The sequence below is a fragment of the Panthera leo genome, chromosome B2, assembly GCF_018350215.1.
Source record: "Panthera leo isolate Ple1 chromosome B2, P.leo_Ple1_pat1.1, whole genome shotgun sequence".
NCBI classification, from domain to species: domain Eukaryota; kingdom Metazoa; phylum Chordata; class Mammalia; order Carnivora; family Felidae; genus Panthera; species Panthera leo.
Window position 1 is genome coordinate 24,300,564 of NC_056683.1, and position 13,728 is coordinate 24,314,291.

The window sequence follows — 13,728 nt, forward strand, 5'->3', positions numbered from 1 at the left end:
GAGACAGAGCATGAAGGGGGGAGGGGCAGAGAGAGAGGGAGACACAGAATCGGAAGCAGGCTCCAGGCTCTGAGCCATTAGCCCAGAGCCCGATGCGGGGCTCGAACTCACGGACTGCGAGATCGTGACCTGAGCCGAAGTCGGACGCTCAACCGAGCCACCCAGGCGCCCAGACTAAGTAGTTTTAAAATGTCAAAGGGAAAATGAGAAAAGGTTGCTGTCCACAAGAGCAGCCAAAATCTGTTAGTGGAACTTTTCCCCAAAGTTCTTTGTTGCTGGAAGTCTTAACCCTGGTTAGTTGAAACTCAAACAGCTGAAGTTTCTTATTTAAAAAAGTGTGTGGGGATTGGAGGCAGGGGGACTATGTGATGGACACAACTTAGTGCACCTAAGAATCAGGGAAACAAAAAAGCTGAGTCCTGGGTTCTACCGCAGGTGCACAGACACAGAATCTTTTGAGAGTGGGGCCAGGGAACCTGCCTGGTAAACTTCCCAGGTGATTTTAATGCAGGTGGTTCTTGGATCCCAGTTTGAAAAACCTGAAGGAAAAACTTGATGCAAAATGCTCAGAGTTGGTTGGTTTGTGGGGATCATGTGCTTTGGTTTTCAGTTGATGGTTGGTGAATTCAAATGAGTTTTTCTTAAACATTAAAAAAGTAACACAGGATTAAAACTTTTAGGTTACCCAAAGGAAAATGAGAAATAAAAGGCCTGTTCCCGCTCCCAGCCCCCCACCAAGGCAATTGATATTGCATTTTTGTGTAGCATCCCCCAGCCCCCTTGCCCCCCCCCCCCCCCCCCCAAGATGAAATAACATGAGATCCAGATGGCGAAGTGAATTTTCAGGACGATTCAAATACACTCTGAAGACAGCAACTGCAGCTCAGTTTCCTTTGTGCTATTTGTAGTCAAAGAATAAGGCTCAAGGAGTTTGCTTAGAAGCAGAGGTCAAAGAGAGCATGCTTAGTTTTTAGATTAGTTTCCAAGAATTTTCTGGAACTGCATCAACACAGCAATAGAAAATTAACTGTTCAGGATCCCTTGTCATAGAACAGAATTTTGCCTAAATCCCACACAGTTGGTGTCATTATCCAAAGTACTAGAACATGCCTTTGATAGAATACAAAAATGGACTCCAGCTTTCACTCTGTTCCAGCTTGCAACGAATGATCTTTCTGGTTTCCCCTCTCAACCACCCTTACTCTCATTATTTAAAAAAATTTTTTTAATGTTTATTTTTGAGAGAGAGACAGAGTGTGAGAAGGGGAGCGGCAGAGAGGGAGACACAGAATCTGAAGCAGGCTCCAGGCTCCAAGCTGTCAGCACAGAACCTGATGCAGGGCTCGAACCCACAAACCGTGAGATCATGACCTGAGCTGAAGTCAGATGCTCAATGGACTGAACCGCCCAGGCGCCCCATCCTTACTCTCATTCTTACAGCTCTGAGTATTGAGCCTTATTTGCCAACCCTTGTACCCATTCTCATTTCTACCTTCTTTACTTGCTTTGCATTTTATCCCTTCACCTTTAGGGTTGTAATGATGTAATTTTTATCTGTGAAAGCTTCAGGAAAGGGACATGCCTGTTCTGTTCACCACTGTATCCCGAACTATCATTGGTTGGCATGTAGATACCCTTCACAGTACATAAGGAAAGGACTTTACCCAGCCTTGAGGACTGTTAGGTGACACAGCAGTTACAGGCGCTGGCTCCAAGGCCAGACTGAGTCTGAACCCAGGCTCTGCCACTTAACAGCTATACACCTCAGTCAGGTTCCTTAACCTTGGTTCTTCACTTTCCTAATTGGTAAGGTGGGTAGAGTTATCTTTTATCTCATATAATCATGTGAGGATTGAGTAAAGTGCCTGGAAAATTACAAAATAGATCAGGGAAAAGAGGAATGACACAGGAGAGCACACTGAATGGAATGAGCTGCCTCAGCACTGAATTCACTGTCACTGGAGTAACAACTCAAGATTATTAATGTCCTACATCTTACAAGGCATGTACCAGGCATCAGGGACACGGTATGAAGTGATGCAGACACCGTCCCTGGTTGTCAAGATCAGGAGTGGGAGTGGGACATGGGCAATGGGGGGTATTTTAGAGGGAGAGGTAGTAAAAGATCACGGTCAGCAGTTCCATGAAATAGATTCCCATGAATAGGATTGCTTTGGGAGGTGGGAGGAGACAGATTCTCAGCTTTAATGTCTTAGAGGTAGGGCAAATTTCTTACTGCAAACATAACCAGGCCACTTTATTTAGGATGTCATTAGACCTGAAAAAAAAAAAAAAAAAAAGAGGTAGCTACTGAAACACCAGTTTTCAATTAGTCCCAAATTGCTTTATTTTTTTAAAGTTCATTTTGAGAGAGAGAACCGACAGGGGAGGGGCAGAGAGGGGACAGAGGCTCCAAAACAGGCTGTGCTGACAGCAGAGAGCCTAATGCTGGGCTAGAACTCACAAACTGCGAGATCATGACCTGAGCTGAAGTCAGCTGTTTAACTGACTGAGCCACCCAGATGCCCCAGTCCCTAATTGTGTTCAATGTAACTATGTAAAAAACACATTTGCAGCAGTGCAGATTTCAATTATGAGGCAAAGGTACTAATTTTAACACGTCATGATCATTTGTAAAAATAGTTGCCAAAATATTTTGTGTTTAAATGGAGTCTCTAAAATGAGGTTGGAAGGGGCATAATGTACATAGGAAGATGTAGCCATCTTAAGTTCATCTTGTAAAAGGATAGCCAAACATTGCCTATTTTACCCCTACGAGGAAAACTCACCACTGAGGGGTGGGGGCACAGTAGTTACCAACAAAGTCAAAAGACTTGACTTCCAACGGGCTTGAGAAATAGCCAACTTCTACTACTAATTTTGAAGAAACATCTGGCAGTTTGTAACAGACATGTTTAAATTGGAAGTTAATTCCGTCCAGTAAACTTTAGTTGAATTTGGCTTAATGGCTTGCTCATAAATTCCCCATGTTTAGCTCTCTAGTATTGAAGCCTTGTCTTAGCTCCTTTTTGGATCTTTCGATTTCTTCAATGAGAGAAAGCACATCTTTCTCTTTAAAGTTTGCAGCAACCTCCTCCCAAGCCCAATACACTCTGATAAAAAATAGGATCTCAAGACTCTCATGTCACTTTAGAGGAATAGCATATGGTCATTAATCGTCTGCTAGCCCAAGCAGAAAACAACTGGGGCCTTTGGGGGTGGGGGGGAGGGTACCCAGAACCACTGCCATTTGGCCCATTTCTTCCCAAAATCAGGAATCGACTGCTAATGAGAGAAGGGAGCATCAGCTAGGTCAAGTGTATTCACACAGCCACACATTCTGGCTGTCTTCCATTCTCCAGTCCTGCTTTGTGTATTAAAGAGCCACTCAGCCTTGCTGCCACTCTTAAGCATTTTACATGTTGTTTGTTTTGTTAAGGACATTTCCTTAAATGAAAATGGACAGACTAAAGATAAAGTCCAGTATTTGCCAGCCTTTCCCATCTGCAATGAACCAATTGAATGAAATCATTACAGAAGAGGGAGTTCTCTCCTTACTTACAATGTTTCTATTAGGAAAACCAAATCAGAACTATATGTACCAATAGGAATCCAACACCGTTCGTTTGGTGTGTGTTGTGCACTTAGTCACTAGGAAGGATTTTGATGTTTGTAAGGAAGATACTAGGCTGTTTCCAAACAGCAGGTTCTGTGAAAGGGCATATTCTGCCAAGTGGTTTGGTAAACTTCTCTCTATACCTTTGCCCTCACTGGGATGCACATCAGATGTCTTCTGAGAACCTGTAAATACCACTCTAACTTAATCCGGCAGTTGTCAATCAGATTTGAGCACAGAATACCTTTCGAGGCAGATCTATGAACACCAGTGAAATAGCATCTAAGAAACTTTAGGTAGGAAATGGTGTTTTAATTTAAGACTAAACACAAAATACCAAACTGGAGCAAAGGAAAAAATCAGGAGACAACCTGGTAACAAGAGGCATATTTTATTAAAGTTTCCCAATAATTGGAAACATTGTTTCTATTTAAAATGAAAGTTACAATTCAAATGATACCATGAGTAATTGGGATACACATTGAGTATTTTCAGAGACCAGCTTCCATATCTTGATCACTAAATGGAAACATTCTTCAGAAGAACAGTCCCTTACCCTACATACAGAAGGAGAAGAAAACAATTAAAGATGCCATGATGATACCTATCAAATAACTGGAAAACATTTTAAGTCAATTTAGTGTACATTATTGACATGTAAAAAAACACAAATGAATCTGTAGTGAACACTTCCAAAAGGAAGACATTCCATCTAGGAGAATGATAAAACTTGTGTTGCATAATATATGCTTGAACTAGTATGCTACAAGGAAAGAAACACTTTACGAAGCCCAATTTCTAATGATATCATAACTCATGAAAGGAAATTACTTATTTGAATATCTACTTTCCTATCTCCACCATTTAAAAAGGGCATTCCTTAACTGCCTGGCCTAAGTTTGAAGAGATGTGATTCCTGTGTCATTTCAGAGATTTTATTTCTACCTAGCCAGCTCCAGTAACCAAATGATGATCAAGTACAGGTAAAGCAAAGCAGGATGGATGCAAATATGAAACAAATGTGAGAACATTACATTTCTCTGCTCTACCACGTACCATAAAACATACGTTTTTCGTATTGTAGAAATGCCCTGAGTATTTGTTTTAAAGAGGTGGTTATTATAATGGGGGAAAAAAAAGTTACAGTATTTTACAAATACAAAACTATTTTGAAGTAGTAGAGTGGAATGAGTTATACACTGGGTTTGAATAAACAGGATGCTATTAATAAGGACTTAAGGGTGAAAGTGAATGCTGGGAAGGTCTTCAAAGTTTACGACCAGATGCTCCCTTCCTTCAAAACTTGGATATTCCAACCTGAATTCTGAGACCTTTGAGAATAAGGTCCACCTAGAATGGGCTCTCCAATGTATGTGCTTTCTGGATCTCACCTACCCTCTCACTACAGAAAGTAGGACCTTTTTGAGGGTTGCGTCCTAAGACTTAGGAACCCTGAAGTCCGACACATTCACGGTATTATTTTGCTGTGAAGTGTAATAAAACAAAAAGCTTTACCAGAGATTAATTTATTTGAAAACTATACAGCTACTGTGAAATATGAATGTAGGTTAAAGGTAATTCAACTAAATGACCATAATCAAACACACAGGTCTTACCAAGTTCTGAATTTCTGCCTCTGCAAAATTACAAATTCTAATCAAATCCTGTGTATGTATATAAAGAATGTTTACAGAGTTCCTTTCAAATAGACAAATCTAGGAATGCTAAATTTGGGAAGATTGACTTCTCTCATTTCCCTTAAGAAGAAAAACTGACAGTGACTCTAAATACTGTGTCTATTTTAAGACCATGATTGGTGCACTTGTGAAAACAAAGGGACTAAAAGGAAAGCTGGATTAAAAGGAAAGAGGATTAAGGGAGTTGAATAATAGTGTTCTTCAAATTCCACGACTTGCTATTCTTTTGCATTTGCCAAGGAGATTAGATACCTAAAGCTAAAGACTGCTTTTTGATGTACAAGGTTTTGGTGGTTTCTAGTTTCCTAATAACCCCTAGGGACCAATTCTGACGGCCACGTGTTTAATGTGGAATCTCGCCATTGAGGAGTCTTTCCTACCAACCACTCAATGACCACTGTTTTTTACTGTAGGGGAGGGAAGAGAGGGGAGAGGTAGGAAGCACAATAAAACAAGCATGTACAGATGAACACAACAGCACTACTACTCTAAGTGCCAAACATTAACGAAACCCAAATGATAAGGCTGAAAACTAAAAAATTAGACAAAAATTAAATGGAGGATTCTTTTTTGTTTGTTTGTTTTAATCTTTTATAGGACAGAAACCTTAGCTCATGTCTTCTGGCTGTCATCATCTTCCACTGAACTGCACCTAAAACACAAAGAACAAGTAACAAGCAACTTTGTTTTTTAAAGAATAGGTAATAGTTTTGAAGGCATAAGATGAACTGTCTCTAGTGGAAGTTAACTTACTTAAATAATTATATAAAACGAAGCCATGAAAAATCACCAGAAGCATCAAAATGTTAACTATTTTGAGTGAAAATAACTACAAAAGACTCGAATATGCAGCATATGATCACCAAAATAAAGTAAATCATGGTGGGAAAATCACTACCCATTTTGTTAAGGTAGAAAAGCTGCACCTGTGAAGCCTTTTGTAAAAGGCTTCCCTCTACCTGAAGATGGAAACCAGCTTGTATTTACTTTAGTAAAGTCTAAACCATGAAGAGACGGGGTGTAGATTCAAAGTTGGCTTATTATATCATCTATCACCTTCCTGGCTGTAGTTCATTTCATGTCTTTAAATGGAGCAAAACCCACCAGAAGAATGCTGCTATTCTGATTTTCCATTCTTGAATGCACCAAAACGTGCATCTTGTTGTAATTAGGTGCCTGGGTGAATAAAAAAATCCCATTTACAATTTAAAAATATTATTTAAACCCCAAAAATCTGATTATTTTCCACATTGCTCAGGAAGACAAGCATTAATTTTACCACCCAAACAGAAAAGATTCATATGCATTTCTGAAAAAGCTCCCCTACCATGTTTAAAAATACGAATTCCTTTGTGTTGCAAAACCAAGCTGATTTACATGATTTTGTCTTAAATTGTGGCTAAATGTTTATCTACACATGCTGTCAGAAATAACCTTGTTAAGAAGGTGAAGCTGGTGTCTCAGCAAATCAGACCCCTTGGAGAAGGCGTTGAATGGCCTGTGCCCCGTTTTCCTTTTTTCTCTTTCCGCACCATCAGAAGGAAAAGTGAGAAAATAGCAGAAACATTAGTTAAATCCTGAATTATACCCCATAACCTACAGGAATTATCTCACTACACTGAAAGCTGACAATATTTGCAGGATTCTTTTGATGAAATAATTAGGATCCTGATTATTAATAAAATGATAAACTTGTGGCTAGGCTTTACATCTTTAACAAATAATTCTTTTAAAGACTTAAAGGAAGAAATGAAAGGTTGCTTTTAACTAGTTATGGTTTACCTGACTTACCAGCACTGAAGACAAAAACTTTTAAAAATGGCTACAAATGCCTTGTTCACAAAAGACTTTATTATCTAGTGATGCATACTGAGAACATACAGAAATCTGCATGGTCCACTTCACATGCAGTAGAACAATCTTCACTTTACAATAAGTGAGTGTCAACTGTTTTATGCAATAGACAACACTTTAAAGTCACATTCTTAAAGAAAAGCTTCATTTACAAAAGAAATAAAAGGTAAAGAAGCAATTACCGCTTTTAAAAAGCAGCTGCTTTGTTCAAGAGTGGAAGGTTTATGCCTGTATTGAAAGACAACATGATCACAAATAATGAAAACAATGAACAAATGAAAAAACACTTTTACCATAAAGCAGTACACTTTCAAAATGACATACAAATAGTTAAAAATTTCATTATGTTGTCTAACTTTTAAATATGAGGACTCTCAGAATTAGGCCTCAACATTTGTAATTAGTAAATGAAAACTACGCATTGTTTCTATGTCACTACGAACTGTATTTAACAAAATGTATATAAAGTCTATAGCAAGTTGATTTAAAAAAATTAAAGTTAATAAGAAACAGTACACTGAAGGCGCTCTATCCATCAAGCGCACACTCTTCCAATTTTAAATGTGATGAACAGAACAGAAATTGTAACTATGCCACAGTCGCGATGCCAAAAAAGAAAACGAGATCAGTTAGCACACATGCAGGGAATTCCGCCACAAAGCTAATATCCCTCATTTGTCAACTGTTCCAATAAAATAACGTCTTAAAACGCCAGTGATGTTGATGGTTTAGCTTACCTTCAGTGTACTGAATGTTGTACACAACCTGCTTTAAAAGAGGAGGCCGTCCCTGCAGGCAGGCTCAAGAAGGAACAGACCCCCTTCGGCACTGACTACGCCAAGGGCATGCCGCTGTGGCCTGCACACACATACCTAGGAAAATGTGAATATAAACAGCATTTATGCTGGCCATTTTATCTGAAGACCAATATGAAGCCAAGTTTGCTAAAAATAAATCAACCACCCAACATTACTACTCCTTTTATAACAGATGCTTTTGTCTTTTATGTGAACTGCAACCATATACATTTGCACTGTAATTCTGTGCAGTCTTGGCAATTAAAACAGTTCTACAGTGAAATTTCACATAAGACACAAAACAGATTAACTAACATTTCTAAAAGAAATATCACCCTTGGTGTTAATTCAAATATATCATGCTTCCTCAAATTTGCTGGAGAAATATTTATAAGTTTATATACATTAATAAACTGCTGTGAAATTTCTTCAGTCTTTGTATTTAATTACTCAAACCCTTGGAGCTTCTTCATCTCGTTTAAATTTTTTCCTGGATGAAGGCATGCTGTAGGGCCTGATTGATGCTAATTCGTTTAGCTGGGTCCAACATCAGGATCTGGTCCAACAAGTCCTTTAGCTGGTGTACTTTTTTACGTTGGTCTTCAGGAAGTCGCTGGCACCCAATCAAGTCAGCCAACAGGTCCTTGGTTGGATTAATGGTGCTCATGACAGTAACCTTCTCCTAAAAATAATTTTTAAAATGTGTATGTCTAAATGAGTTACTAAGCATATGTAACTTAAATCAGACTGCTTCATCAAGACTTCTAACATAGATTATCATCTACTCATTGAAAACTTTGACACAGCTTCCTCTAGTCTACATCTTTTTAAGAAGCAACCAAAAAACTTCAATGGGGGAAAAAAAAAATCAACCCCAAGTTAGCAATGACAGTTTTTAAAAAACACTGTAATTTAATTTTGTAAAAAGAGAGAAAATGTCAAAAGAAAGAAGTCTGTGAAAACCCTAAAACAGTTTAATAATAATTAACAGTAAACACTTGAGTTTGAACTGTACTTTCCCTATCCTGAAGTGGTAACAAACAGACACGGAAGCAAGTCCATACCAAAAAGTGTTTGTGGTTAAGTGCTCCGATGAAGTTAGGAACAGCCGATATAATGGGGCAAACAAAAACAAAGAAGTCCTTACTTTAACCTGGAGGTTTTAGAAGGGCTCATGTAGAATGTGTATTTCCCTTGAGGCCTGAAGTTGGACAAATTATTTTTAGGGGATGAGGAAGTACAGGAGGCAGATAAGGTCAGGACAGTCTGTGAACAAAGGCACAGAGGTGTGACACAGCAGGCCCTTTGGCTAACTGCCAAGTGTGGCATGGTGGGGTTTACAGAGTACTGCGAGGGGGTGGGAACTGCTGAAGATGGCAGAGTTCATCAGAGAGGAACCCAAAGAAGGGTTTTTAAGCAGGGAGAATAACATGATCAGATTTGTTTTCAAAAAGATCACTCTGGCAAGCAGCACAAAAGCTGGATGGGAGGCCAGAATCCAAAGAACAGAGGAAGAGGGCCATTTAAATGTGACCTATAATAAAAATAGACTCATTATACTAAACATTTTTAAATTCCTTCATCTTTTTCATAACCTGATTGTGTTTTATTCAGGAATTGGCCAACAGCAAAAGGAATTATTTTTAGTGTTTTAAATATTCATTGCTCCTAGTACCACCCAGCATTGTTTGTTCACAGTAAGAAAATCATTTAATGTAGCACAGCTAAAAGAGACTTACCCTCTCTGTTACTTTATCAACTTCTATATACATGAAGTTGAGGTTTTGATCAAAATGCTGGTCTTTGAATACACCTTTCCGAATCATCTGGCAATAAAGCAAAACAAAACTTGGGTTTTGAACTATTATGAAACAGTCTGGCCTACTAACAATTTAATACGAAACAAGTCACAAATAATATTAATTTAGTCTCTCTAGGTTTGTCTCCTTGTTTAGGAATCTTAGAGTCCTTGCTCTGGAGAGTTTAACCCCTTTGAAAGAGCAAATAGAAATGCTGTGCCTGAAACTACTTAATATCATGAAATTCAATTTTCCCAGGCAGTGACTTAAACCAATTATAATATCACATTGTGCTTTCATTATTCAAAATTGAGGATCAAACAAAGACAAAATAATTTATGCTTAGAAAGTAAAAGTATCACACATTTGGACCCTTTTCTCTTGGCAGTTTAAGAAACCCAATGAAATTTCACAAATTATGTTCCAATGGTCCAAAGAGGATATAGGTGAGACCTCATTAAAACAAATACCAACATGGCTAATTTTTGTGTAACTTCTTCTAACCAAGCCCAACATAATAGAATTTGGACAGTACCTGAAAAATACAATGGCTTCTGACCCATACGTGGAAAAATCTGTAATCTCTCAGAAATTTAGCAAATAAACTGAAATCATCAAAGTCTAACATATGGCCCTCAGGTTTATAAATGCCTCAAGTTTCTGCTTCATTTCTGAAATAATTGTTGTAGCTGAAGCATTAAGGGTGAATTTTAGGTTATAAAGATGTCAAGTTCAAGGGAGTTTTCTTTGTAACTTCCTTTCCCAAAGAACTTCTAATCTGAATAAACTGAAGGCCATCAAGTTCCTTTTCCAGTAGTCCCCCATCATTCTGACAACTGAGCCCTTCTTCACATCTGAACTAACCTGACCTGCATCTTTTTTCATTCCACCTCTCAAGCATGTTTGGTGCTGTTATCAATATACGGTGTGCTCCCAAGGCTGCTTCTCTGCCCATCATTAAAGGACAATAAACAAACAAGGGAAGAACAAAGATATGAAACAGTCATATATATACACATGTATGGTGCTGAACAAATTTATGCTCATCAATCTCTCTTCCTCAATTCCAATTCTACTCCAAACTCTAGGCCCCTACCCTCCTGCTTAAAAGAATAAAGAAAAGCAAAGAGAGACATTAGAGGGAAGAGGAAAATGGACTTCTCTTATCTTGACAGCTCTTGGTTGATTAGAACCACTAACTTAAACAGCAGAAATGAAAAAGAACTAAGGAATCACAGTAGCCATATACCTGCCTTTCTGAAATTGTTTTATAGACACTACTGAGGACTAAGTGTCAGCAATCTACTGGTCTACAATAAACTACTGCTAAGACCTCAAAAAACAAAAAGCAGCTCACACTAATGTCCTACCTTATTGGGCATCTTTCCTTTGAGATCCATGGCAAGCTTCAACATATGGTTATTGGTTTTGCCAGGAAACAAAATTTTTCCGGTGTAGAGTTCATATAAGGTACAACCCACAGACCACATGTCTATACCATAGTCATAGCTTTTCCCTATAACTGAAAACAAAATGGGAGTGTTAATACATGATGATAAAAACAATCAACTACAATTTATTTTCATTAATGAGGGATTAATTTAGCTCGGCCTCCATAACTGCAATCTTAATACCTCACTTTGGCATTAGCTTTATGTTTTTTCCCCACTAATTCTTAGTAGACTCTTAAACTTAAAAACCTTAAAAAATGACAAAATGCAGAAGGGACTGAAGGGGGGTGTGGAAGAAAGTGTGTATTTCTTTTTTCATTTCACCTTTGGTGGAGGTGCTAACCAGCCTCAACCAAGGCAATAGGAAGAGAAAAAAACAAAGGTCCCATATAATCCATAAATTTGATAATCAGACCTTGAGTAATCAAGAGCAGTCTTCTAAAGCCGAGGATTTTCCAGAACTGTTTTGCTACTCTTGCCAGACATGATCAAGACTCCTGTCACAACTACCACCATTCCACCTGAGGAGGATGAACTTGCTACGGTTCCCTTCCTCATGAATGACCTCGAGCAGCTGCTGAAGTGCGATGGAAAACAGTACTTAGACATTAAATATGCTGTTTCCACTGCATATGATGGCCCAGGTCAAAGAACAGCTGAAGAGACTTACTGATTTCAGGAGCACGATAAAATCTACTGACAAGATAAGGTGTTATGTCATTATCCGCAACATGTGAAGCCGACCCAAAATCGCAGAGCTTTAAAATAGTTTTTGATTCATTAACCTGCAAAACATTTTATCATGGAAGTTTAATTCATGCCAGAAAGAATTAAGACAAATAATCAGATAAAAAACAATGGGTTTTGAGAAGTTATTTCCAATACTGAAAACAAAGTTACCCATTTAAAAATTCCTTTTCTAATTATCTTAGAACTCAATTTCCTAATTATAGAAAATTAAGAGCTATCAAGTATTTGATTATAATTAGTTAAAAGAACTTTTTTCAGTGAGGAAATATGGAATAATACCAAGTACAATTTTAACCTATGCTACTTTGAAAAGGGAGGGGTAATAGAAAAATCTCATTGAAGCAAAGCATCTTCTAAAAATCCCCAGAATACCTGAATAAAGTCAAGTTACTAATTTAAAGGAACATGAACACGTTTATTAAGAAGGGATCACATTTAGATTCTAACTTTCAATTGACTGAGGTTAACTTTCAGTTGCCAGAAAATTATGATAGCAATGAAAGCAGAGGACGATTCAGATTAAATCTGGACAAAATCAGAGTAAAAACATTCTTCACCGGAAGCTGCTAGACCATCCCAAATTTAGCAATCACTTCAAGTCTAAAAAATACTAAATCCCTTAAATATAAAAAAGGTATTAGTCAAGAAAATGTTAAATATATTTGGCACAATATTTGATAAATATGAACTCTATATTAGTCATTTGTTTCTTTTTTCCTTTGTAAATACTTCAACATACACAGTAACAGTGACATCTGCTGAGAAAGGCTGGAGCTGCTCCCATGGCTGCTGCCACTCATGAGTCAGAAGCATGTTCAGGATTAACAAGTGAAGATAATTCATATTCCAGAGTCCCTTCCCCCCTTCAAAAGAGACACACACAAATTCCGAGTTGGGACTTGAACTTGGCCTATAGTTCCCACCCCAAAGAAACATAACACTTTAACATAAACACTTTCTACTGGGATATCCAAGTCTGGTCAGTGTTACAGATTGGCCCATTACAGTTGATATCCACAGAATTAAGCTAATAATGGAAATGATTATTTTTAACTGCCATATCCGTAACCATTCTCTTCATCTGGGGTCTCAGGAAGATAGGGATCTTCAAATGGAAAAGTACTTGTGAAGCTTTTTAAAAAGTATAAACTGCATTCAGCTACTTAATTAACGAAGCAGTTTAAAACCCAGAGAAACCTCAGGACAATTTTAAAATTACAATCTACCAGTTCCACTGACAGGAGTTCCACTCTTGGGCTGGCTAACATGCCTTAAATGATAGCAGGGGAGCCACACTTATGTGCATTTCAGTTTGGCTACACAATTTCTATCCTCTCACAAGGAATGTGGTACTCCTACCACACTGATGGTTGAAATCCTGGGCTAGAAGTTTTGGATTTTCATTCACAAGCAGCTCCCTGTGATCTCTGAGGTCTATTTCCTCCTTTCTTGGGAAGGAGAGACAACATTCAGTGTCTGAAGTCCATGTGAAAACCTTATGAGAGTAGCATTAACTCAAAGAAAATGAAGTTTTAAAAATAAGAGCAAAGGTCTTATTCTTTAACTTCTATGGTGGTTAAACAGATTTTCAATGCATAGTTACCTTTAGGTTTTATAGATCTTACACATTCTTTGATATGAATGTTATATTTCACAATTTAAAGAAAATTGAGGTAAAAACTAACTATGAAGTTGACTAGGCAAGTCTACAATTCATTGATTTCACTGTAATTACTCAGCTCTTCTAACCCCAAATTATATTGG

The 13,728-nt window shown here is 37.9% G+C and overlaps 1 protein-coding gene across 13 annotated transcripts in view; it reads right to left on the reverse strand.

Moving 5' to 3' along the window:
* Positions 1–3,990: 3,990 nt before the first annotated feature.
* Positions 3,991–13,728, reverse strand: part of PRPF4B (pre-mRNA processing factor 4B) — a 36,561-nt gene continuing 26,823 nt past the window's right edge. The window contains exons 12-17 of one of the 13 annotated variants that reach the window (XR_006202483.1): positions 11,885–11,999; positions 11,134–11,285; positions 9,704–9,790; positions 7,905–8,646; positions 7,350–7,395; positions 3,991–6,835 (exon numbers count right to left, since the gene is read on the reverse strand). Coding sequence is in view for 2 of the 13 variants with exons in the window: in XM_042938042.1 (XP_042793976.1) it covers positions 8,443–8,646; positions 9,704–9,790; positions 11,134–11,285; positions 11,885–11,999 (558 nt within the window). In the remaining 11 variants the exon portion in view is untranslated. Of the gene's footprint in view, positions 8,647–9,703; positions 9,791–11,133; positions 11,286–11,884; positions 12,000–12,250; positions 12,828–13,728 lie in introns of those variants that run through there. The other 12 variants (XR_006202488.1, XR_006202484.1, XR_006202485.1 and 9 more) reach the window with 12 other exon arrangements.